Source organism: Meles meles, chromosome 6 (assembly GCF_922984935.1).
Source record: "Meles meles chromosome 6, mMelMel3.1 paternal haplotype, whole genome shotgun sequence".
In the NCBI taxonomy this organism is placed as follows: Eukaryota; Metazoa; Chordata; class Mammalia; order Carnivora; family Mustelidae; genus Meles; species Meles meles.
The window spans coordinates 78,629,447-78,655,578 of NC_060071.1; the positions used below are offsets into that span (position 1 = coordinate 78,629,447).

General features: G+C 45.8%; 1 protein-coding gene across 3 annotated transcripts; it reads right to left on the reverse strand.

Annotated features, from left to right (window-relative positions):
- Positions 1-17: 17 nt before the first annotated feature.
- RIPK3 (receptor interacting serine/threonine kinase 3) lies at positions 18-3,905 on the reverse strand. Of its 3 annotated transcripts, none has more exons than XM_046007074.1 (10): positions 3,746-3,905; positions 3,400-3,540; positions 2,957-3,061; positions 2,410-2,543; positions 2,235-2,281; positions 1,856-2,023; positions 1,659-1,726; positions 1,072-1,434; positions 868-928; positions 18-336 (listed from the first exon to the last, which is right to left on the reverse strand). In XM_046007074.1, the coding sequence occupies exons 1-10, from the start codon at positions 3,746-3,748 to the stop codon at positions 191-193; spliced, it is 1,236 nt and encodes a 411-aa protein (XP_045863030.1). In that variant the 5' UTR covers positions 3,749-3,905; the 3' UTR covers positions 18-190. The 3 variants fall into 3 exon arrangements, with proteins under 3 accessions (XP_045863030.1, XP_045863029.1, XP_045863028.1); XM_046007073.1 differs by having other exon boundaries at positions 2,957-3,266; XM_046007072.1 differs by having other exon boundaries at positions 2,957-3,266; positions 3,400-3,611.
- Positions 3,906-26,132: the final 22,227 nt, after the last annotated feature.

The window sequence follows — 26,132 nt, forward strand, 5'->3', positions numbered from 1 at the left end:
AATAAATAAATAAAATCTTTTTAAAAAATCCATCATGTTTATTGACTTCCGAGTTCACAAATCAGTTGGCCTTCGAAGAAAGTCTCAGCTAATTACCTCACATCCAAGAGGTAGGTCAGAAGTTGCATCATACTAGCCCTGCCATGGGCCCGCTCCAGGCTTCTTGGTTCTTGTGGCTCTCCTTTCCAACCTACTTGTGTGGGGCACGCCGCCAACCTCGACCCATACCCCAGGGCGCCAGGCCTTGTGTTGGCAAAGCAGTTCCTTTTTGTATAACCAAGTAGTTGTTGTCTCCCACCTGCACCGCGTGGCTGTCACGTATGGTAACAGGGTTACCTTTAAGAGAAATTGTGGTGTTGGTGGGATGGTTAACTCAAAATTAGGAGCAGCGGGGTGGAGAGGCAGCGGCACCTTGTGTCCATCCTGGGGAAATGCAAGTATTGAGTCTCTAGGGTGGCCTGTGCCTGTGTCAAACGTGCCTTGGGCCTTCACCTTTGTGCTGCCCCTTCGAAACCGGGTTTGCGGAAGCTCAGGAGTGGCAACTAATACCTGAGACCCTGATATTTGGGTTTTTTCTTCTAGGAGCCCCTCTGGACCAACATAGCAATGGTGGAAATTAGGGATTCACAGAGCTGGTTCTGGGGAAATTTGGAAGGCCCAGGGCAAATCCAGACTTTGCTGTGTGACCCCAGCAGGACCCAGTCCTGGCGGGTGTCAGTTTCTTCATTTATGACATGAGAAGCTTGAGGTAGGTGGCAACTAGCCCTTTCTCCCTCCTGCTACCTAAGGTACCCCGGATCTATAGACAGTCTTGAGGAAGAAGCCACTGGAAGAATTGAGCAGGAGAAAGGAGTGAGGAGCAGGTACCTGGTATTGGATTGGGCCGTGGTGCCCTGGGAGACCAGTTGGTGCTATGTCTCTCAGCCCCCTGCAAACAACAAAGCTCTCTTAGGTTCCCTGTCCTGGGACGAGTTCCCATGCTGCATCCCCCTCAGGCCCAAGTCTTCCCTGGCAAGGGGGACAGGATTCAGGGGAGTCCTAGTGCATTCCCTAGTCCTGCCAGTGTCTCACCTGATTCCCTGCAGGTCCAGGACCTGGGGTCCAAGCCAAGTTGGCGCTGGGTACCCAATTTCTTGAAGGTGAGGTCTCTGGAGTCTGGGGAGATGGGGCTGTTGAATCGAAAGGCGTCCCTGCTATCTGGGCCGGCTGAACCTTGTCTCCCTGTGCCCTGATCCTCTTGGGAAGGTTTGTACATTTTTTAGGAACAGAGCTGGGGGACTCCTTCAGATTTAGTTTGTTTAGCATCTCCATGGCTATGATGTCATGGCTTCCTGTGGTTCCCCTAGGGCCTTCTGTTTCTGTCCCTTCTGGGCCTGGCTTAAGGGAAGATGACATCCTGTTGCTGCCCTGGTTTTCACGCAGGAATTTCTTCACCTGCAAAGACATAGGGAGCTTTCTGGGCAGGGAGGTAAGAGAAGCAGCCTAAACCCAAGAGAGTAATGTCTTGGTCCATAATCAGTGGTGAGGTGGGGAGAGTGAGGACAAAGAGTAAGGCACAAAGAACAGTGGCCAGTGAGGAGGCATCGAGTGGCCAAGGGAGCCATGTCACACCATCCTTGCCCAGCTCCTGGGCTGGGGGGGTGGCATTGGACACTCACTGTGGAGACTGCAGCATCCATCTCCTTGTTTACCAGGTTGAAGGCTTCCTCGGTTTTTGGTCGGCATTCTGGAGACAAGGCAGAGTGGGTGGCAGGCAGGTGAGTCAGACTTTCCCAGGGAGAAGCCCCCTGCTGACAGATCCAGGCCTACCCTGGCTGCCAGCTAACTAGCAGTTCACCTTGAACTGCCAGTTCACCTTGGAAGGAGGGCCTGTCCTTGGGCTCCTGGCTCCAACAGTGTTGCATTAACTCCTTCAGTCCTGCCAAGCCAGGAGTCTCAGCGCTGGGTTGGGGTAGCTTGGTCAGCGGGGGCCGAATCTGCCTCTCACACCCTGCTTCCTGCTCAAGTGATGTCCCAGACACTGCTGGAGTGGGGATGGGGGATGCAAAGAGAAGACATTCAGGGTAGGAGGGGCCACTTGCTCCAACGTGGAAGCAAGAAAGGAGTGTAGTCCAAGGGGGGGGTGAGGAGAAAGTCGGGCAGTCTGAGTGGTAAGCTGGAAGAAGAGGGTTTTGGAGACTTGCAGGAGGAGGGCACCCAGAGTTAAGGATCCCAGCATCTGCCCAGAGTCTTACTCTCAGCTTCTCTTCCAGCTAGCACTGCCCACATTAGGATCCCGAAGCTGCAGGAGACACAAAGCTGAGGCCTGGCCCAACTGCTGGCAGAGATTCCTTTCCAAACACATGGCCCCCTAGAAGGGCCCAGAGAGGTGCAGAAATGTGGAATGTGTGTTTGGAGTGGGTACCTTACCTGTAGACATCACTAGCCATGGAGGCCTTTTGGTTTACATCAGCCAGCAGTTCAGGGGCCAAGTAGGCTGGCTCTGGGGAGTCAGCCCCTGACCTTGAGCCTCTCTGAAACGTGGACAGGCCAAAATCTGCCAGCTGTAAAAGGAGGAAATAGGGAGAAGGTAGAGGATGGACAGGGCCAGGCAGCTTCCATAATCCCTTCTCTGACCACAAGGTGCAGGTCCAGCCTTATAAAGGGGGTTTTGAGGGTTAGGGGAATGGTAGGACCAATGGAACCCTTGGGTTGGAGGCCTGAGTCCCCTCTTCAGGGGGTTAGGTCAAGGTCTAAGTCTCCCAGGCAAGGTCAGCCATGGGTCTTTGGACAGAATGGTGGATGGGCTTGTGGACAGACCGTATGGATCAGGGTTGCTCACACCTGGCAGGGTAGGGGCTAAAGCTCCTGGTTGGGCGTTGACCCTCCACAGCCCTGTGTCCAGAAGGAGATGCTGGGGGTATGGAGTCGAGAAGTTCTGTGCCCAGATGCTGGGCTGGTATATGGGGAGGCTGACCTTGGCGTGCAGGTCTGAGTCCAGCAGGACGTTGGAGGGCTTGAGGTCCCGGTGTAGGAGCACGGGGTTCTGGCTGTGCAGATAACACATCCCCAGGACCAACTCCTGCAGCAGGCGGCAGAGGAAAGGCCAGGGCCGAGGACAGTGGGGCTGCAGCAGCCCTGCCGCGGAACCATTTTCCATGAACTCAGTCACCAGAGCTGGCCCACAGGTGAATTCCCACTGGAGCTCCTGGGTGACCCCCAGCAGGAGCAGTATGTGCTGGTTCCGCAGACTTGCCATGGCCTTCACCTCCCTGGATATCGCCTTCCTACGCTCCAGGAAAAGGGTTGGAGTCACACCCCTGACGCCTGGAAAATCCCTCCCCTCCCCATGCAGACCTGCAGCACCTCGCCCCTCCTCCTTGGCCAGACCCTGAGAGGCCCACGGCTCAGGTCACTCACCCCTTCAAGATCTTGACAGCCACATCTAAACCCCACGTCCTGTGTCGCGCGCGGAACACCACCCCGAACCTGCCTGCACCAATGAACTTTGGGTTCTCCAATTCTTCGACAGACACCAGAGAGGCTGGGGTACTGCTGGGCCTGAAGGAGGAGTCCTGGTCTTCCAGCTGCTCCCTGTACTGGCCCCACCTCTGTGACCCCAGTGACTCCACCCGGACAGTTTTGACCTCGGTGACTCCATGTGGTCAGTTCAAAGTCTAGTCCCCCCACCCCCACCCCCCGGACCCACTCCTGTCCTCCCGGGGGGCAAGGGTCCCACTGTGCGTATATTCCGCTCTCCACTAACCATAACTTGCCGCCAGACATCGGGCTGAAAGGTGCAAGTCCACAGGGAAGGAGTGACTTCTGGGAGCCCCACAGAGAGGGGCAGGGTGTCTTGAGAGGGGTCAATCTCTATGTCACTGCAGGGCTTCTGACTTCCGACTGCCTGGTTGCTCCCCTACCCAGTGACTAAACCACTTCCTTCTTAGGCGGGTGCAACTAGGTCCCGCCCCATCAGGGAGGGAGACAGAACGGAAGCCTTGGCTCAGCCCAGAGCATCTGACAACACGGTGGACACTGGGGGCAGTACGGAAGCGAGTGCTTTTCTGAGCACCTGCTGCGGGTCCAAGGAGAGCTTAACTGTCCCTGGACATTTAAAGGGCCACAGAAGGAGTCCTCATCTTCCAGGAGCCCACAGTCTACTCCTGCAGCTAGTGTCTTTCCCTTCTCCCAAGGGATTTCTGGGCTCCACCACCTACCCAGCCTGGGGTGGGGAGGGGGTGGTGTTGAGGTGGGTTTTATGTTGCTTTTGCGCTCAGCAATCCCCCAAATGTCCCTACGATTATGTTTAACAATTCTGTGAAGTTCTAATGTGTTAGGTACCTGTATTAGCTTACTTGCTGCTCACATCAACCCGAAGGGGATTGGTCCTGCTTTTATTCTTTATGAATGAGGAAAAAGGCACTGAGGTACTTAAAGTAGTTTAAGTACCTTACTCAAGTCAGTGTGGAGCTGACATTAAGCGTACCTCAGAATCATCAAGTGTTCCTATTTTCAGACAGGCTTCTGGGCTCTACCTCCCAGCAGGCCCTAAATGTGGCTAAAGAAGGTGTGAATAGTGTAGTGAAGGATCCCTGACAGGTGTTCTTGCCAAGGCAAGACCTTGGCCTTGGTAGTAAGTTGACTCCCAGGGCATGGTGGTCAGCTAGATGAACTGGCCCAGCCAAAGGCACTTGGCATTGTGGTAGACATGGGAGGGGACATGCATCCCTGCCCTCTCCCCCCGTACCAACTCTTCCATGCAAATTCCCTGCTTAACACGTGTTCCCAACAAGCATATACTCTGGACAGGGGGCTTTGGGAACTCAGGAGCTTGGGAATCCTTAAGGATTTAGGGTAAACAAAAGATGTCTGGGGGTGCGTGGGTGGCTCAGTGGGTTAAAGCCTCTGCCTTTGGCTCAGGTCATGGTCCCAGGTCCTGGGATCGAGCCCCGCATTGGGCTCTCTGCTTGTCCAGGAGCCTGCTTCCCTTCCTCTCTCTCTTCCTGTCTCTCTGCCTACTTGTGATCTCTGTCTGTCAAATAAATAAATAAAATCTTAAAAAAAAAAAAAAGGTGTCTGTGTTTTACCCACTCCCTACTCTCCATTCTTGGGCTAGATATCCAAGCCTGACCGTGGCTGGACGTTGTGGAAACTCTATGTGGCCAGTCCTAGACATTCAGTCCTTCATGGGAAGATGGGACTCTTATGCATTTTCCATTCCATCCAGTAGTCCATGGGCTCTGCTGGAAGGAGCAAGAGGGGCCAGCAGTTAACTATGATTTCTAGAGCGGCTGGGAACTCCAAAATCCACCCCATGAATTCTGAAGGTGTCAGTTTGTGCTATATTGGCACCCAGTAAATATTGGTTGAATTGAATTAACACATGAACAAGCAAGACTTTGGGGGCTTCCTTAGAACTTTGATCACTCCAGCTGAAGTTCCATACTCATTGGGAGGAAAAAAGGAGGTCGAGCTTCTCTAAGGTTTGGGGGCTCTTCCCTGTACCTGCATGGTTGACAGAAGCCACCTGAAGTCAACTTTATTGCAGAGACATGATGGTATCTCGATGAATCATCAAGGCAAGTGCGGAAGGTTTTCAAGTCTAGTCAGGAGTCAAGAGCCACCAGAGAGGGCAGCCATCTTTTTCATGATTCTTTTTTGGGAGAAGACCCTGGGCTCCCCTTGAAGGGGAACAGGCAGAAAGGCATGAGAAGGGTGCTTACCAACCTTTTATTGTTAAATAGCTTCCGACTGGGATAATCAGGGGTCAGCATCAGGGGTCAGCAGCTATAAAGCGTGGGGTTGGGGAGAGTGTCAGAGCCTCTACTGCTCTTTGACTCAAAATAAACCAAACCCATATAAAAGAAAGAGGGGCAGCGAGAGGACCCTGGAGTGAGTGCCTGAGGAGACCTTCAGTTTCTCAGCTTCTCGGCGGAGGGAACCTGGCGAAACAGAATTGATCCCTGGGTTTGGGAACTGTGGCCTTTCCTGAGGCCTTGTGCCACTGACCCCTACCAGAGCCTCTGCCCTGTCCCTGTCCCAGGCTTTTGGAGTCTCTTTAGGTGTCTCTCATCCCTTCAGTTCTTTGCTCCTGATTGTCTTTGGTTACCTTCAGCCCATCCCTTGTAACTGCTCTGGTTCCCTATCGTTAGTTGTGGCGGTGGGAGGGCAAAGGATGTGGTTTCTTTTCTTACATATTCTAGCCCTAACCAATTCTTCTCTGTCATTTGATTAAGAGATTCCAATTATAGGGCGCCTGGGTGGCTCAGTGGTTTGGGCCGCTGCCTTCAGCTCGGGTCATGGTCTCGGGATCCTGGGATCGAGTCCCGCATCGGGCTCTCTGCTTGGCGGGGAGCCTGCTTCCTTCTCACTCTCTCTGCCTGCCTCTCTGCCTACTTGTGATCTCTCTCTGTCAAATAAATAAATAAAATCTTTAAAAAAAAAAGAGAGATTCCAATTATAGATCAAATGGTATAAACTGAGGTGATGGTAAAAATGATTATGGGGAATTTTCATTCTCCTTAGTGTTTGAATAGTTTCTATTAGTATATATTACTTTTATAAGCTGTTAAGGAAGGAAGAAGATCACATGTATGCAACAATTTAGCTGTAAGGATATTCACCGAAGTGTTGTTTAGCACAGTGAAAAAATAGAACCCTAAATATCCAATGATAGGAAAAAGATCATACATAAATAAATATATATAAAGATTATAAATAAATTATGCAGTGGATGACCATGTAGCCTTTAAAATGATGCTCTAAACCTATGTGTTTTTTTTTTTAAGATTTTATTTATTTATTTGACAGAGAGATCACAAGCAGGCAGAGAGACAGGCAGAGAGAGGGGGGAAACAGTCTCCTCTCTGGGCAGAGTCCAATGTGTCCCAGGACCCTGAGACCATGACCTGAGCCGAAGACAGAGGCTTAACCCCCTGAGCCACCCAGGTGCCCCTAAACCTATGTTTATTAATATGACAGGTGTTTATTATATATCAAGTGGGGGGAAAAAGCAAGTTATAAAGTAATATGTATCATATAATCACATTTTTGTTTGTTTCAAAAATTCTCTTCCAATACTATGTCAGAGTTCTCAAAAACCTATAGTAGGATACCTGAATACTACATAAAACATAACCAACACATTAAAAAAATTCCTTAGTGAGCTCCCAAGAAAAGAAAGGTAATCTCCCAAGGACAACCTCCTGAAACTAATAAAATAAAAGAATACAAAACAAAAAGTAAATAGTAAGTAAACAGTAAGTCAACTAACTAGAAGCATAGAGTTTTAGGGACAGGGAAAGGGATATGGAAGGTTGGGGAAGAACCACAGAGGGAACCTGTCATAGGGCCTAGGAAGATGGAAGAACCAATTGTGAGACACCCTATTCCCCAAAGAGCTGGACCCTCAAAAGTGGTACATTCCCAGTGGAAAGGAAAAAGTCCAGCTGTTTACCAAGGGAACTTACAAGGAAGCCTGTCTAGGCTGCAGCACTAGATGTTAAAATTAACAAAAAAAAATGTTGGTTTCCAGGGCTCCTGGGTGGCTCAGTGGGTTAAGCCTCTGCCTTTGGCTCAGGTCATGATCTCAGGGTCCTGGGATTGAGCCCCACATCGGGCTCTCTGCCCAGAGAGGAGCCTGCTTCCCCCTCTCTCTCTCTCTGCCTGCCTCTCTGCCTACTTGTGATCTCTCTCTATCAAATTAAAAAAAAAAAAATGTTTTCCACATGAGATCTGCTCTCACAAGGATCTGTGGTTGGAATTTTTACTCTTCCTTTGATCAATAAACCATAAGCTGAATAATGTAAGTGGCCCTGGATTATTAATGCCCTCTGGAATCTGACAGAAGCAAACTGAATCCTCCTTAGAGGAAAGCATGCTCAACCCCAGCTCAATCCAAACTTCTGTATTAAATTCTGCCATATATAGACTCACACACAAAAAATTCTAAATATGTAAGGATTCAAAACACCATGACGGAGTATCAGCAAGATAAAAAATCAACAGGTTTGGATCTTGAAGAACTTCAGAATTTGGAGTAATCAGTTGAAGAATCTAAAGCTTCTGGAAAAGTTTGAAGAGATAAAAGATGGAATAGAAAAAAAAATGAGGGACACCCCGTGGGCTCAGGTAGTGATCCTAGGGTTCTGGGATCAAGCCCCACATTGGGCACTCTGCTCAGCAGGGAGCCTGCTTCCTCCTCTCTCTGCCTGTTCTCTGCCTCTTTGTGGTGTCTCTCTCTCTCTGTCAAATAAGTAAAATCTTAAAAAAAGAAGAAGAAAAAGAAAAAAGAAAAAAATGAGCAAGGAATAAGAGATAATAAAAAATGCCCCCCCTCCCCACTCCCTGATAGATTTAGGGAAAAAAAAAGAACATCAAGAATTTTTTTAAATTATGTAACATTAAAATTGAAGTTGCAATGCTTTGTTAAATCGAAAACCCAGCTGAAGAGAGAAATAGCGTACCAAAAGATAGATCTGAAGAAATTCCCCAAAATGTAGCAGAAAGAGACAAGCAGATAGAAAAATTGAGGGACCAAGAATTAGGAGGTCTCACAATAATTTGACTGGATTCCCATGAAGAGAGAAAGAAAAAATAAATAAAAAGTTGGGGCAAGGCAGTATTTGAGGAGAAAATGGCTGAGATTTTTCAAGATTTGATGAAAGACAAGAATCCACAAATATGGAAAGCACGGTTTATGTTAAGAAGAATTACTCTAAAGAAATCCACATCTAGATACACTTCAGCAAAACTGCAGAATCATGAAGACCAGGAAACAATCTCACAGTTGGAGAGAAGACAGAGCTTCTACAAAGGAACTCGACGGAACCAATAGCACACTTTGTAGGAGCCGCAGTGGAAGCCAGAAGACACTGGACTGACTGAAAGTGGTAAAAGAGAGGGGGAAAGGTCTGTCAACATAGAATTGGATACCCAGAAAAATGTTGTTGTTGTTGTTTTTTTTCAAGAACAAAGGCTTAAAAAAAATATTTTCAAATAAACGGACACTGAGTTTAACACCATCAGACCCGACCCTGAAGAATTCTAATGGATGTGAACCAAGAAGATAAAGAAAACTTATGTCGGACAGAACCTGTGAAAGGCAAGAAAGAAGAGCAGTTTTCCCAAAAATTCAACCAGGAATCCAATCAGCATCATATCAGACCCATAGAAAAGGGAGAAGTTGGCTCATTGATTTAAAAAAAGACCTTCTACCTGGGCCCCTGGCTGGCTCAGTGGGGGGAGCATGGGACTCTTGTTATGTTGGGTCCATGGTCAAAGGAACAAGACTGATACAAAGCGAAGGTTAAGCAAAGCTTTATTTCGCGCCAAGCATCAAGACTCAAACTGACTGGTCAGTGCCCTCTCTTACAAAGAGACAACCCCTCCCTGCCTTACAGACTAACTTTTATAGAGCAAAGGCCATGAAGTTGGGCCTGGCCACACACAGGTGGCCAATGAGATTGCAACACACAGAGAAAGCTTCATAGTCATGCTAGGTCACACACTAGGGAACAATTGAATTACAATTTACCCTAGTAGATATTTGAACTAGCCTATCACCTTGGTCAGAATTGGCACCGAAAAGGCAGGACCCACTCTCCTTGGTAGCTAGGGAGAAAATATGCATGCCCCACTGATTGGATGTCTCCATCTGGCCTGACTGGCCCTTGTATCTGGTTTCCTGGACTTGCTTTTAAGTAAGTTCCCTGAGTGAGGGGCAGGGTCAGTTTAAGTTTTACTGTATAAACAACAAAATCACTGTTTAACCGGATGGAATCGCTCTAGCTAAATAGGCCATTACAGTTAGATCCCTATACTGGGTGCAGAGATGACTTAAAAAAACAGTATCTTGGGGCGTCTGGGTGGCTCAGTGTGTTATAGCCTCTGCCTTCGGCTCCGGTCATGGTCTCAGGGTCCTGGGATCAAGCCCCACATCAGACTCTCTGCTCAGCAGGGAGTCTGCTTCCCCTCTCTCTCTGCCTGCCTCTCTGCCTACTTGTGATCTCTCTCTCTGTCAAATAAATAAATAAAGTTTAAAAAAAAAAAAAAAAGAAGGACTACTGGCATCATTTTGGATACTTGGTTGAAGTTAGCCCTTGGCAGTCCAATGATGAGTAGCATTCTGACAGACAAACCCCGAAAGGTCATTCCAGTTAGAGAGGATGTTGTGAGCAAAGGTGCAAAGTTCACATAAATAAAGTCTTTTTTAAAAAGGTGTATGTGGGGGCACCTGGGTAGCTCAGTGAGTTAAAGCCTCTGCCTAGGTCTCAGGTCATGATCTCAGGGTCCTGGGATCAAGCCCCGCATCGGGCTCTCTGCTCAGCAGGGAGCCTGCTTCCTCCTCTCTCTCTCTCTCTCTCTCTTTCTCTGCCTGCCTCTCTGCCTACTTGTGATCTCTGTCTGTCAAATAAATAAATAAAATCTTAAAAAAAAAAAAAGAAATGTGCAAAGTTCACAACATGAACTTTGGAAAAGGCAGGAGTTCAGACTGGCTGAGTGACTTTTTTTCTCCCCCAAGCACTGTTCTCTTCATCTCTGTCATCAAGGATGACAAAAGCTGGTCTTTTTTACCCTTGATAGTTCTCAAAGCGCTTAGGGCAAGTCACCTCAGTTCTTTGAGTTTGGACCTCCCATCAAGTTCTGTAGCTGAGGAAGCACAAAGGCCTCCTTCTTTTGTCTGGATGTGAAAAACAAACAGAAAGTGATCAGGAAGTTATTTAGGGCTGCAGTGCGGACTGCTCCCCGCCCCCCCCCCCATGCAAAGCCTCTCCTGCTCCTTGGGGGGGCACCCTTATCTCGGCTCCCAGCTGCTGAAAAACAATCCCTCATCAGAGGGGCAAGGGCGAATGGTAGACAAATGAGCTGTCACTTTGGGGGACTGGACTGCACACGACTCGGAAAAGTCACAAAACAAATGCCAGGGTTTGTTCCACTCGGAGTGGGATCCGTGATATTGCGATTTACAATCAGAAATAGATATTCAACCCCAATTCCTGGAACAGCACTCCGAAACCCTTGGAATTTCCTGTGAGGAAAGCGGAAAAAGGTGTCTTCTGTTATGTTAATGAGGTGACCTTCGGAAAGCGGGGAGATAACCTAAGGGAGGAGGCCGGTTGTAGAGGTTGGTTGCCACTCCTGCAACTGGAGGACTGAAACTTTCAGTTCCAGCCTGACCTCGGTGGGAGGGGACATGAGCTGGAGGTTGAATCCATCCCCAGGGACTCATCAGTCGTTCAAGACTGTGTGACCAAGCCCCATAAAACCCCGAAAGGATGACCTCTGGAGAGCTTCTGGGTTGGTGAACAGGAGGTGCTGGGACAGTGGGCTCTCATGGTGCCGGGAATCTCCGTGCCCTTTTCCACACACCATGCTCCATGTGTCCCTTCCATCTGGCTGTTCCGGAGTTAAATCCTTTATAATAAACCAGGAATCTGGGGTGCCTGGGTGGCTCAGTGGGTTAAGCTTCTGCCTTCAGCTCAAGTCATGATCTGAGGGTCCTGGGATCGAGCCCCAAATTGGGCTCTCTGCTCAGCGGGGAGCCTGCTTCCCCCTCTTTCTCTGCTTGCCTGCCTATTTTTGATCTCTTTCTCTGTCAAATAAATAAATAAAATCTTTTTTAAAAAAACCAGGAATCTAGTAAATAAAATGTTTTTTCCATGTTCTGTGAGGTGCTCTAGCAAATTAATCAAACCCAAGGCAGGGTTCAGTGGAACCTCTAGCCTTCTTAGTCAGAAGCTGATGACAATCTGAATTTGCAATTGGTGTCTTTAGCAGGGTGTGTGAGTGTCATTCCTGTGAGACAGAGCCCTTCACCTGTGGGATCCGATACTGTCTCCAGGGAGATAGTGTCAGAATTGGGTTGAATTGTAGGACACTCTGCTGTTGTCTGAGAATTTCTCGGTGGTGTGGTAAACTCTTGCTACACACCTTGGACTTGGGTCTGGAACTTTAGGATCCCACCCACCATGCTCCCTGCTACTCTCCGTCCTTGGGGTTGATGTTTTGGGAGCCCTTTCCGGAGCCTAGGATCCTTTAGCAGTCCAAGCAGATCAAAGGCCCTATTTAACTTGTTATTCCTTAGCAAAGGTGAGAGAACGATGATTTCACAAAGAACCACGCTGCCCCTAGGGCCATCTGCCCCTGCAAAATGGAATCCCTGCTCATTTGTCATCTATTTCCTCATAGCAAATGTGGGTATGATGTCCTGTGGGCAGTTTGTAAATTGCCTGTCAGGCATCTTCAAGGCAGGGGAGGCTGAAAAGGGTAATCTTTTTTTTCTTTTTTTTTAAACTCTACCTTAGTGAGATGGGACTAAAAACGATTTTGAACAGCCATCAATGATAATTGTCCACACACATATGACAATCAGAATGTACTTTCTATCTATATGGAGTCCTCCTCTCTTTGCTCACTGTGTCTAGTTAACGCTGAAGATCTAATTTTGATAATCTCCCAGGCCCTCTCATCCCAGGATCTCATCCCTCTCATCCCTGGTGGGGGTGAGGTGGAGGGCAGGTCACTATTTCAAATTGATTTTCCAGCTGGAGTATGTATGTATGTATGTATGTATGTATGTATGTATGTATGTATGTATGTACAGAGGGAGTCGAGTGCAGCCTGATGGTCAAAGTTCCAGGCTCTGAGGTCAGACTAGGTGGGATTGAATTCTGGCTTTGCAACTTACTAGCTGTTTGACATTTCCTCTCTGATCGTCAGTTAATTACAGTCTTTACTGGATTGGATTGTTGTGGGGCTGATGTGAAAGAAGGCGTAGAAGAACGCGGGGCATTTCTAGGCACAAATTACGTGCTTCATTAGTGATAGGTACTCATGCAATAAACACTGTTGTGTTTTCAACCTGATGAACATTTCTAGTTCACAGAGCATTTGTAGAGCAGAGACCAGTGATTTAACTACTGCTCAGTGAAATTGCTCTTCCTTCTTCTGGTAAATTCCCAGCCCCACCCTTTCCTCCCAGGGCCCCTTCAGTGACTCACCCCTCAGGTATTCTGTCCTCTCCCAGACAAAAGTCCTGAGGGAGGGATTGAGGAAGTCACTTGTGTCCCTGCCTGGAGTCTTGGGGAGAGAGGACTTTAATCCCAGGTTTCTGGCTTCTCAGCTAAGGTACTTGAGTTGTGTGCCTGGCATGGAGGTACTCCATGTTGTTGACTACAGCATGGGCTTTGGGACTGAGGCAGCTACTTTTGGGGCCCCACACCACATGTCCTCTGGCCACCTTTGATTTGAGCTGAGGTTGCATGGACGGTCCCATAACCCTGCCGGTGCCTCATGCAGCAGGCCTGTCTCTGCCTCAGTTAACAGAAGTGTGGTGAGAAGCGAGGAGCTAATACTGAGGGCCACACTCATGCCGTGGAGGACCCGGGCCAGTGCCCCAGGCTCCTGTCCTTCAAGGGTCCATTCTGAGGTGCGTTCTACAATTCCGCAGAGGGTCTCTGACTACTGAGCTCCGTATCAGTGGCCAGTTCAAGATGTACCTGTCAGTTGGCCTTTTCTCTTTCCCTGACTCACATTTTTCTGTCCCACCTCCCACCCCCCCCATCCCTGGGACCACCCTCCAGGAAGTCTCGAGTTCTGGTCTCAGGCACTGTTTTCAGGGGAACACAATCCAAGCCCTTTGCCCTGTTTCCTCCTTATTGTTTCTCCTCTGATTGTCTTTGTGACTAGGATCCCTCCCTGTCTGGAAGGAGAGGGGAGAGGAAGGGAACAGAAAGGAATCTAACTGCCTCAGAGATGGGACCTAATTGTATTCTGGGGTCTAGGATGTGCTAGGGATTCTCTGTTATTGCCCTCAAATTTTAGCAACAAACCTGTGAGGCATATTACTATTAGCCCCATCTTACGGACGAAGAAGCTATTTGGAGGCTGTGAGAATTTAAGTAACCAGCTCAAGGTCACACAACGGCTTTATGGCAGAGCGGGTTTTAAACCCAGATCTCTGCTCTTTTAGCTACTTGCCTTTATGAGTGAAGTCCTTTGACAGAATCTGGAAGCAGGGCTTTGAATCACGTGAAACTATTGGGTTTTTAAAGATATTTTAACAGCTTTATCGATGTAGAATTGGTATTCAATAAAGTGCATGTATTTAAGGTGTACAACGTGATGAATTTTGACATATGTTTATGCCCATAAAACCATCACCACGATTAGGATGGGGAATGTATTTATCACACCACAAAGCTTCCTTTTCAATTTTCCCCTTCCACCCTCTATGCCATGCCCCATTTCCTGGCAACCACTCATCTCCTTTCTGTCCCCTTAGACTGATTCTATTTATTTGTTCACTTATCCATTCATTTAATTAAATTCATGTATTTATTTATTAATTAAAAGCAGCTCTAGGCCAATGTGGGGCTTGAACTCATGATCCAAAGATCAAGAATAGCATGCTCTACCAACTGAGCCAGCCGGGTGCCCCACATTTTCTCTTTTAAAGATTTTATTTATTTTAGAGAGAGGGAGAGACCACGATGGGGAGGGGCAGAGGCAGAGAGAAACTCAACCAGACTCTGCACTAATCCCAGAGCCTGATGTGGGGCACGATCTCACAACACAGAGATCACAAGCTGAGCTGAAACCAAGAGTTGGATGCTTAGCCAACAGCACCACCCAAGTGCCCCAGAGCAGTTTCTATTTTATATAAATGGATCACATAATTTGTATTCTTTTTTGTCTGTCCTGTCACTCAATGTGCTTATTTTGAGATTCACCCATATTATTGGGTCTACCAATGATTCGTTCTTTTTTAATTGCTTTGTAGTATTCCATTATAACACAATTTCTTTATATGTTTACCTGTTCCTGGACAGAATTTCTGGCTATGACAAATAAAGCCCCTATGAATATTCATATACAAGTCTTTGTATGGGCATATACTTTCACTTCTCTTGGGTTAATACAGAAGAGAACCCAGTGTAATTAAGGTCAGGCCAACAGAAGGGAAACCAGTGAGAGAAACAGGTCAGCAAGGCAGGAGCACAATCAGGAGACAATCATCAGAGTCAGCCGCTACTGAGAAGGCATCTAAGTTCGGGGTTCCCCCAAAGAGGAGCCTCAGCATAGTTTTAGGTGCAAGGAAGACTTTTGGGGAGAGATCGCAGGAAGCAGGAGAAGGGAGGGAAGGAGGAAATGGAAGGAGGAAAAGCCAACAGAAGGGTGTTTTATCGAGATTGCAGTGCTCTGCAAGAGAAGCTCTCTTCCAGCAGAACCTCCAAATTTAGAGACTGCCTCCCAAGATTGTCTACAGGAGAGATGGGAGGCTGGACTATTCTTTCCCCAGGTCTGTAGCTTGCTCAAGGATCGCACCTGGGGCACTAACTTCCTCGAGTTTCCTGGCTGTGTTTGCATCAGAATGGGCAAAGAAAGGGGTAGGGAGCAAGCTCCCATTGTGTGGAAACAGGAGGGTTAATTTTATATGTCAACTTGGAGGGTATTTTTAGATGAGATTAACATTTAAATCAGTGAACGTCTGGGTAAAGCAGCCTTCATAATAGGGGTAGAGGTCATCTAATCAGTTGAAGGAATTATCCAGTGGCAGACGTTCAGACTCCACCTATATCATCAGTGCTCTTGAATCTCCCGTCTGCCTGCCTTTGGCCTGGAGTTAGGATCTCAGCTCTCTCCGGTTTTAAGCCTGCAGGCTCAAAAAAATGACTTGCAGATTTTGGACTTGGCAGCCTCCATATTTGTGTGAACAATTTCTTTGTAATACATCTCTAAAATAAATGTTTGGGGGCATCTGGATGGCTCAGTCGTTAAGCATCTGCCTTGGACTCAGGTCATTATCCCGAGGTCCTGAGATGGAGCCCCGCATCAGGCTCCCTGATCAGCGGGAAGCCTGCCTCTCCCTCTCCCACTCCCCCTGCTTGTGTTCCTTCTCTCGCTGTATTTCTCTCTGTCAAATAAGTTTAAAAAATAATAATAATAAATAACACACACACACACACACACACACACACACACACACACACACTCTATTGGCTCTGTTTCTCTGGAGAACCCTGACTCATATAGCTCTGAAGCAGAATGTAGGTCAAGGAGCAGACTTGAGGATCCTAGTCGTGCAAGGTGAGTGTGGCCTCATGCAGAGGGCACATGGGGCACCACAGCTGTGGCTAAACCCAGAGATGGGATGAGCACACCACAGGCATCTGCTAGAATGATGAACAAGGTGAACACAGCCTGTGGGGTTTGCCGGCAAAGAGGACTCTGGTGACCTTTGTGAGGAAAAGTTTTATGTCTCACTTTGAGTGAGTGAAGTGTGTAGGATCTGAAGAAGTAGAAGCAGAGAGCAGAGGTTACTCTTGAGAGTTTGGCAGTAAAGGAAGGAGAAGAGGAACAGATGTTAGATGAAGCAAAAAGAAGGATCAAGGGATTCTTTTTTCTAAAGGTGGATGACTTGGAGCAGTGGAGAGGAAGGGGGAATGGCAGTGTAGAAGGAAGAGTCACAGGCCTGAGGGAGGGAGTAAGGACCCTGAATAATGGCTAAGGGGATTTCAGGGGCTCCTGTAGAAGGAATAGGCTTGCACAAAAATAAGGATATAATTTTATAAAAATTTAAAAAAAGTGGGGGGGGATAGGTGAAGATACTACACTGTGCTACAGAGATAGGAAGGAAAGTAGTTTCCATCTGCTCAGACTAGTAGGGAGGAGGGATCTAGTGTGGAGCAGTGGGAAGAACACGGATCTGGAGTCAGACTGGTAGACCTGGGCGGGGATTTAAGCCCCACCGTTTCAGAGTTGTTTGTCTTTGGGAAAACTGCTTAATCTGTATCAGTGTCCTTATGTATTAAATGGGGAAACTAGTATTTGCGTAAGGTCAACAGGTGGATAGAAGTGTATGATGCCTATATTACTGTACCTGACGTATAATGGGCGGTCAAAGATAATTATTATTAAATAAAGCAATTTTCTGAATGGGAAAGATTAAGTGGGACTTGGGCATGGATCAACTTCTATGAGAATTAAGAAATAAAGACAATTGGATTTTTTCAATTCTAGGTTTTACATTTGGTTAATAGATTTTATTTCTCTGCTGAAATTTTCCACCTTATCATTTGTTTTCTCAAACTTGTTGATTGTAGTTATTTCAAAATCCATGTCTCATAATTCTAATAATTGGTTCAGCTGTGGGTCTGTTTCTATGGAGTATTTTTTTTTTTCCTGCTTGGTTTTCAGCCATTTAATGATATCTTCTGGTATGTCTGGTAATTTTTGATCGAATGACAGATATTTTCTATGAAAAATCATAGAGATAGTCGTGTCTCTGGATAATATTAGGTTTCTTCAGAGATAATTCTTCTATTTCTAGTAGGCAATTAGAATAGAAGAAAATTACTTTCCTCCAGGACGGGGTCAAGCTGATTTGAAGCTGCATTTCAGTCTTAGTCTGGGCTCTTTTGTTTCTGAATTGTCCTTTGTGCCAATTATCAATTAACTCTCAGCTCCAAACCCACCCTCTGCTTCCTGCTTTGCAATATTGGAGCTGGATTCTCTGTTTCTCTTTTGCCAGCTGGCACAAGGTGAAGCATTGTCAGTAGAGGGTGCTGGAGGAACACTGGAGGAGGAGGGGTTCTCTTCCTAGTTCTGGTGTTCCTTTGGCCAGGTTCCAGTGGCATGTACAACTCGTTCAGTGCTGACTCCTGCAGAACAAGGCAATCGGCAGTGCCCAAGGACCAACAGCTTCACCTGGCACCTCCTTGGGTGGCTTCCCAGTGAATTGCAGCTGATGAAGCACATTCCCCTAAATGACTGGACCGGTTTGCAGTGAGTTCTGAGGGGCAGCATCTCGGCATCCCAGTGATGACTCTGCCCCCTAGTGAGTCACAGTTCTCTTAAGTTCTCTCTTTTTTTTTTTTTTTTAATATTTTATTTATTTGACAGAGAGAAATCACAACTAGGCAGAGAGGCAGGCAGAGAGAGAGGAGGAAGCAGGCTCCCTGCGGAGCAGAGAGCCCGCGATGCGGGGCTCGATCCCAGGACCCCGGGATCATGACCCGAGCCGAAGGCAGAGGCTTTAACCCACTGAGCCACCCAGGCGCCCCTCTCTTAAGTTCTCTTAAGTTAGGTCTGGATGTCAGCCCTGGGAGTTTGGGGCAGGGTGAGTGGTCTTCCTAGACATTTTATTCCAGCCTTAGAGGTAGTGGCTCTTGTATCTGTTACCCCTGTCTTCTTTAGAATTTCTTTTCTTCTTACTGGCCAATCTCTCAGTACTCTAATACCCTATTAGAGTTGAAATTTTATATTAAACTTCCCTGGTTCAAATTCTTGTGTGATTTGTAGAACCCTACTGATACAGCTTTTGTCTGAGGGTATAAGTTCTCCAGGGGCCCTAACTGAAATCCTGGGGTGTTAACCAGGGCCCTCGGTCTTGACAGGTCTTGAACTCCAGTTTTTGTTTTCTCAGTACCGTAAGACTGCTGAAATTTTTTCCTCAGACTCTTACCTAATAATTAAAGACCATTATTCTTTTTTTAAAAAGATTTTATTTATTTATTTGACAGAGAGTAAGAGATCATAAGTAGGCAGAGCAGCAGGCAGAGATAGAGGGGGAAGCAGGCTCCCCAATGAGCTGGATCCCAGGACCTTGAGATCATGACCTGAGCCAAAGTTGGAAGCTTAACACACTGAGCCACTCAGGCACCCCTGGGGACCATTATTCTGTCTACCACATCTTGTTTCTCATGAACCATCTATTCCGGTATTGAATAAACAATACCTTGTATTAGTCACAAGACAATTGGCTGTACCACATGCATGTGACTTCTCCATCTGAACCGAGCTTCTTTGCAGCATGGCAAGCATTGAGTGAGAGAGAGAGAGAGCACAAGTCACTAAGTACTTGACTTAGGTCAAAGTACAAAGAGCACTTAACCTCAATATGTTCTCTCCATGATGGTGAATTAAATGATTGCTCAATAAGCCTTTTCACTAATCTATAGGTAGGACTGTATGCAGAGAATATGCAGGATGTATGGACTTGGATATGGAGTAAAGACTGAGCAAAAGGAAATGAGACTCCTTCCATATTCTAGCAAAGCAAGCTAGATGAGATTCTAAGGGACCAGGTAGCAGTTCCTATAGAATAAGTTGAAGGTGGTGAGGGATGTGGAATTTTAGGGTTTGATTTTTCTTCCAATAGTATTGGATAGCTAAAGCTCAGAGAATAAAAATCTTAGAACACAGAATATCAATCTGCAAGTGCAGAAGAAAATATGGCACAGTTGCGAGCATCTTTCTCTGTAGATGTCAGATAGAAACTGAATGCTGAAACTGATCTCGCATGTTGTTGAACTGCAGATAAATTTGCAACCCTATCAAGACTCTGCAGTGATTGGGGTGTCAGTCAGTCGAGGGTCCAACTCTTGATCTCTGCTCAGATCTTGATCTCACGGCTGTGAGTTGGAGCCCCACATTGGGTGTAGAGATTATCTAAAAATAAAAAAATTAGGGGCGTCTGCATGGCTCAGTTGGTTGAGCAACTGCCTTTGGCTTGGGTCATGATCCTGGAGTCCTGGAGGTTGAATCCCACACTGGGGCTCTGTTCAGCAGGGAGTCTGCTTCTCCCGCTGACCTCTCTCCTCTCATGCGTTCTCTCTGTCTCTCTCTAATAAAATAAATAAAATCTTTAGGAAAAAAAATTTAAAAACCCCACGAATATGGACATAAGAAAAGAACTAGGTATGTGGGGAAAACCCAGTCCCATAGTCTTCTTTGAAATGTCTTTTCATGTGTCCCTCTTGCAGAAGGGAGAGTGCTTTACTATTTTGTACCCCATATCTCACTTCCTTTCCTATGATCAGGATGACCCAGAGGGTGAGAAACAATAACATGTCAAAGTAAATGAAAAGAATACTCAGGGGCACCTGGGTGGCTCAGTGGGTTAAGCCTCTGCCTTTGGCTCGGGTCATGATCCCAGGGTCCTGGGATCAAGCCCCGCATCGGGCTCTCTGCTCAGCAGGGAGCCTGCTTTCCTTCCTCTCTCTGCCTGCCTCTCTGCCTACTTGTGATCTCTCTCTCTGTCAAATAAATAAATAAAATCTTTAAAAAAAAAAGAATACTCAGAAGGAGCTACAGGAAATTTCTAAGGGGAATTCTATGTGATCATGAAATTTAATGTGTGTTATCATGAATTTATTAAAAATGATTTTATTAAAAAAACTTTTTATGGTAACAAGATTTTTGCATTTATTTACTTATTATTTAGTCTCCAAGACTTGATTGATTGATTGATTTTTGTGAGTAAAGCGAAAGAAGTTTATTAAGTGAAGATATAGAAAAAGCTCTGAAGAGTGAGGTTTTTTTTTTTTAAAGATTTTATTTATTTATTCAACAGAGAGATAGGGAGCACAAGTAGGCAGAGCAGCAGGCAGAGAGGGAGAAGCAAGCTCTGCTGAGCAGGGAGCCCAATGCGGGGCTCGATCCCAGGACGCTGGGATCATGACTCCAGCCACCGAAGGCGGCTGTTTAACCCACTGAACCACACAGGCACCCCAGCATATACCATTTTAAATGTCTCTATGGTTTTGCCTTTTGCATGATAATTTGGGAGAAGTGTAGGTCTCGCTGAGACCTGAAAGAATAGTGTCCCTGGTTACAGAGTGAGGACTCTTGCTTTAGACAACATCATGACGGAATCCCTAAAATAGGAGAGCCATAAATCTCATAAAGCTGTTTCTTCTTGGCTATAAAATAAACTTGACTTGTTCTGTGTAATACATAATGAGGATAATTATGTAGTAAGTGAAGAAAATATCCTGTATTAGAGGAAAGAGAATATATATGTAATTGGAATTTATGGATAATCCCCAAATCCCATTTCTCTAGTTTGCAGAGGTTGCTAATAGGCTCCTGGAGTCTTTCTCCCCATTTTCCTTAATAATAGAACATGACATTTTTAGCTAGATGTATGTCCACTTGGAATAAACACATTTCCCAGCCTCCCTTACAGCTATGTGTGGTCATATGACTAAATTCTGGCCAATTGGAAGTAAATATAAATGGTGCAGGGAAGGAGAGGGTGTGTATTCTTCTACGCTTCTTTGTTCTTCTTGGTTTCGATATGGTCATGATGGCTGGACCTTGAGCTGGATCCTTTATGGGTCTTCCATGAAGTGGAAGGCTAGGGATGGTGGAACTAAGTAGAAGGAGCTTGGAAGCCAGAGAGCTGTGGAGCTGTCATATATGTAGTGCTTTTATATGAGTGCCTGCATGTAGAGCTTTTATATGAGAGAAAAATAAAACTTCTATCTTGCTTAAGCTGCTAATAGGTCAGGTTTTTTTTTTAAGATTTTATTTATTTATTTGACAGGCAGAGATCACAAGTAGGCAGAGAGGCAGGCAGAGAGAGAGGAGGAAGCAGGCACCCCGCTGAGCAGAGAGCCAGATGCGGAGCTTGATCCCAGGACTCTGGGATCATGGCCCGAGCGGAAGGCAGAGGCTTTAACCCACTGAGCCACCCAGGCGCACCTAGGTCAGCTTTTTATATATACATAGGAAACTTAATTCTAATGGATGCACCTAGTTATTTAAATACCATCTCTTACTGACTCTTTAATTGGTCAACTATCTTCTACGAATCTCTGTATCCCAGAGTCTAGCATGGTGTATGGCACATAACAGATGTTGATAAAGGCTCCTATCTATCTGCTCCACAATGTCTGGTGGGGTACCTGAAGGCTGGAAGCTAGAATCATCACATGCATAGCAATCGATGTTGATGATTGGCTGAGACTATAGCTAGGACAATTGGCTGTACCACATACATGTGACCTCTCCATCTGAATCGAGCTTCTTTGCAACATGGCAAGCATTGAGAGAGAGAGAGAGAACGAGAGTGAGTGAGAGAGAGAGAGAGTACAAGCGAGCAATCAAGTTCCAGACATATCCTTTTTATGACCTAGTCTTGAAAGTTATTGTCTGCCATTGGTCAAGGCAGTTACAAGCTCCTGGTCAGAATCAAGGGGGAGAACATAGACCTCTCATCTCTGGGTGGAAGGACTAGGAGTTACACTGTAAGAAGGGCACATATGAATGGGAAAACACATACATCTCCAGAAAATAAAGTCTGTTACATTCTGCCTGTTGGTCATAGCAATTCACATCCCTCTCATAGTCATCCCCCCTCCTTAAAATCTTAAAGTCTAATCCATCATGGCACCAAGCTCAGGTGGAAGGGCCCAGATCTCATCACTTAGCTCTTGGACCTCAAGCTTGAGAAAACACTGTGTAACAAATCACCCCAGAACTTAGTACCTCCTTCCAGGTATATATTATCTAATTGGGAGATAAGATGTAAACATGTGAAAAGTTATATACTAATAGAAGGATTTAATAATAACCAATGCAACAGTTTTTTCTAACTATTTATATATCTGTTGCTTTGTGTAAAGAAAAATTTCAAAATTAAAATTGATAGCCATAAAAAGGAATGATGACATACTGATACCTACAGCATGGGTGAACCTTGAAAACATTATAAGTGAAAGAAGACAGGCATAAAAGTTGTATGTTTATATGAAATGTCCAGGGACACCTGGGTGGCTCAGTTAAGTATCTGCCTTCAGTTCAGGTCATGACTCTAGGGTCCTGGGGTCAAGGTTTGCATCAGGCTCCTAGCTCAGTGGGGGAATCTGCTTCTCCCTCTGCTTATGGTCTCTTTCTCTCTCTCTGACAAATAAATAAATAAAATCTTAAAAAATAAATGTCCAGAATAGGCAGATCTATGGAGACAGAAAGTTGATTAGTGGTTTCCAGCAGTTAAGGAACAGGAGAATGGAGAATGATTACTAATCACCTTTTTTGGGGTGATGAAAATATCCCGAATTAGATATATATGGTGAGGGTTGTTCAACTTTGTGAATATACTAAAATCTACTGAGTTATATGCCTTCAAAGGATGAATTTTATAGTATATGGGTTATATCTTAAAATCATTTAAAATTATTACTAAAAATTTTTAAAGATTTTATTTTTATTTATTTGAGAGAGAGAGAGTGCGCGCGTGCAGTAGTGGGGGAGAAGTAGAGGGAAAGGAAGAAGCAGGCTCCCTGTGGAGCAAGGAGCCATCATGACCTAAGCCTGAGGCAGAGGCTTAACTGACTGAGCCACCCAGGCTCCCCAACACTTAAAATTATTAAAAAGTTTACTTTGGGGGTGCCTGGGTGGCTCAGTCATTAAGTGATTGCATTCAGCTCAGGTCGTGATCCCGGGGTCCTGGGATGGAGCCCTGTATCCCATTGCATTGGACTTCCTGCTTGGTGGGAAGCCTGCTTCTCTCTCTCCCACTCCCCCTGCTTGTGTTCTCTCTCTTGGTATCTCTCTGTCAAATAAATAAATATATTTTTAAAAAGTTTCCTTTGATCAACCATTGAGTGAGATAGATGAATAAATCTGGCTCTATTGTCTATATGGGAAGGTCAATTTTTATAAAATCATTGACAAATTTGCAAAAATTAAGACCTGAAAAATAAATTGTAATATATTCCTATGACATATATTTTATAATATATTCCTATGACAAACCAATATGTAAATATGTTTCTCCTTTTTATTTATAAAATATATGTATATAATTACAATTAACCCATTCCTTTTTTCCTTTCTTGTACTGTAACACACATATATGTATATATACATACATACATGTGTTTGATATATATGCATGTGTGTTAGATATATACATACATATGCATTACTGACATATAATATTGACATTACTATGAACAAATTAGGTCAATGAAAGAAAATTTGTACTCTCTGTATTTCTTTTCTGGTCATGATTATGTTTCAGATTATGACTAATACTAAAAATAATTTTTTTAAAAGATTTTATTTATTTATTTGACAGATCACAAGTAGGCAGAGAGGCAGGTGCGGGGTGGGGAGTGGAAGCAGGCTCCCTGCTCAGCAGGGAGCCTGATGTGGGGTTCAATCCCAGGACCCCGGGACCACGACCCGAGCCAGAAGGCAGAGGCTCAACCCACTGAGACACCCAGGCACCCCTGAAAATAATTTTTTGTTACAGAAGAGATGGGCTTTAAAAATGATATATAAACTTCAGTTGTCAAATGTGTAAGGTTGATGTTAGATGCTGTTATTGCGAGTCTAAGTCAGAAAAACAATCAGGGTCTAGATTGGGATGACCATGAAGGGAATAGAAAGGAAGTAGATAGATACTGCATGAATAAAACTGATACTTTTCTACAGTTACAGGGGCAAAGAAGAGGGAGATGTCAAGTAAGAAATATATTTCCAGCTTGGTAATAACTGGCAATTCTTGGGGGCTTGGTTTGTAAGTATAGGTACCCCATGCCTAGAACTGCCTCAGAACATAGAGGTGCTTCAGTACATATTTTTTGTCTGAATGAATGAATGATCTTGTACAGGACACATCCTATTCGCCTCATGCACTCTCCATCCATCTTTTTACTCTAGCTGTTACCTTGGCAACCAACTGCTTGCAGGTGTCACCTGACAGTATCTGCTCCCAACTACAGCTCCTATCTTTGCCTTTCCCCAGGGACTCCTTTGCTGCAGCCTTGTGGGGCATCTACCATTCCTGACACTTGTGTAAATTTTGAAGAGTGAGGGAATTAACACTCAAGGGGCACCTTTTGGCCATTGGGGGTAAGAGTGAGTGGATAAATATACCTGTCTCTTTATATAAATTTTTTAAAAATTAAAAAAATCCTTTATTTGAGAGAGTGAGAGAGAGAGAGGAGGAGCAGGGGGAGCGGCAGAGGGAGAGGGGGAAGCAGGCTCCCCAAGGAGCAGGGAGCCTGACGCCTGTGACAGCAATGAGAAGACAAGATGATGACGACGACAACGTGGGGCTCAATCAGGGACCCCAGGATCATGACCTGAGGCGAAGGCAGATACTTAACTGACTGAGCCACCCAGGCGCCCCTCCTGTGTCTCTTGAATCACATTTTGTATGGCTCTACAGAAGGTTCCAGCCGGACAATGTTCCAGTTGTCCAGACAGCAACCAACTCAGTATCACATCCTTGGGCCTGCCTTCCTAGCTTCCCTCTTCCCATTCCCCACCAGGCTTGTCTCTTGGGATTGTTTTCCACAATAAACTACCCACGTGTCACTCTCGTCTCAGGCTCAGCTTTCCGGGGGAGCCCAGGCCAAGACTGATTCCTATGTAAAATGTGGCATGGAGGAGTTAGCACTGGTAAAAGACCCACAGACCTAGCTGTTCACTAACCTCCCTTGAAGAGATGGACACTTTTATTACCATTTTCAGATGCACATGTACTGACAAGAAAAGATCTCCAGCCATTTTAAAAAATTTTTTAAATTTATTTGACAGACAGAGATCACAAGTAGGCAGAGAGATCACAAGCAGGCAGAGAGAGAGAGAGGAGGAAGCAGGCTCCCCACAGAGCAGAGAGCCTGATGTGGGGCTCGATCCCAGGACCCTGGGATCATGACCTGAGACGAAGGCAGAGGCTTTAACCCACTGAGCCACTCAGGCGCCCCTCCATGCCATTTGTTAACGGAAAAAACAAAATAAAAACAGGTCAAGAAAAATGCTGTAGCAAGGGTCTCATGTTCCTGAAAAAGAGCAAGTGTGTGTACATATATGCTAACAAATGTATACAAAATATTGGACTACCACGGTTTGCCATATAGTTTTATATGACTTGAATCGTTTACAAGGATAATGTATCTGTGTAATTATTAAAAAAAACCCCAACAAACCCAATATTGTCCATCTCCAAGGCCATTGAATCAAGTCAGTGAAAGTGCAGAGCCAAAGGTAAAGCGCTCCACTAGCACAAGGTGAGACAGCCGAGCTGTGATCAGGTTTGCCCGCTAGGGGGCAGCGGAGCGAGAACAAAGGCCAAGCGGGCGAGAAATCTGGGACCCGAAGGGAGGGCGGCTGGGTCTTTGTGGTCGCCAGGGAGCAGAAGTGTAGGGCAACCTAAACCTACAAATACCCGGTATTCTACAGGCAGGACATTGCAGAAGTCATAAATTCCATCCCTCTGCTGCACCCCAAACGGATCGAGGATTTTCAGACTCCAGGGGACACCCCCCTCCACTTCCCCAGAGAGAAGCTTGGCTCTCTGAGCAGTCTTCAGGCTCGTTGGTACCACTTGGGCGCTCAACAACTCTCCC

Coding starts and splice junctions, on each gene's coding strand:
- RIPK3 (XM_046007072.1), bottom strand. Junction 1,727..1,855: donor GGACAGGCCCTCCTTCCAAG/GTGAACTGGCAG, acceptor CCTTGTCTCCAG/AATGCCGACCAAAAACCGAG. Junction 929..1,071: donor CTGGACCTGCAGGGAATCAG/GTGAGACACTGG, acceptor TGTTGTTTGCAG/GGGGCTGAGAGACATAGCAC.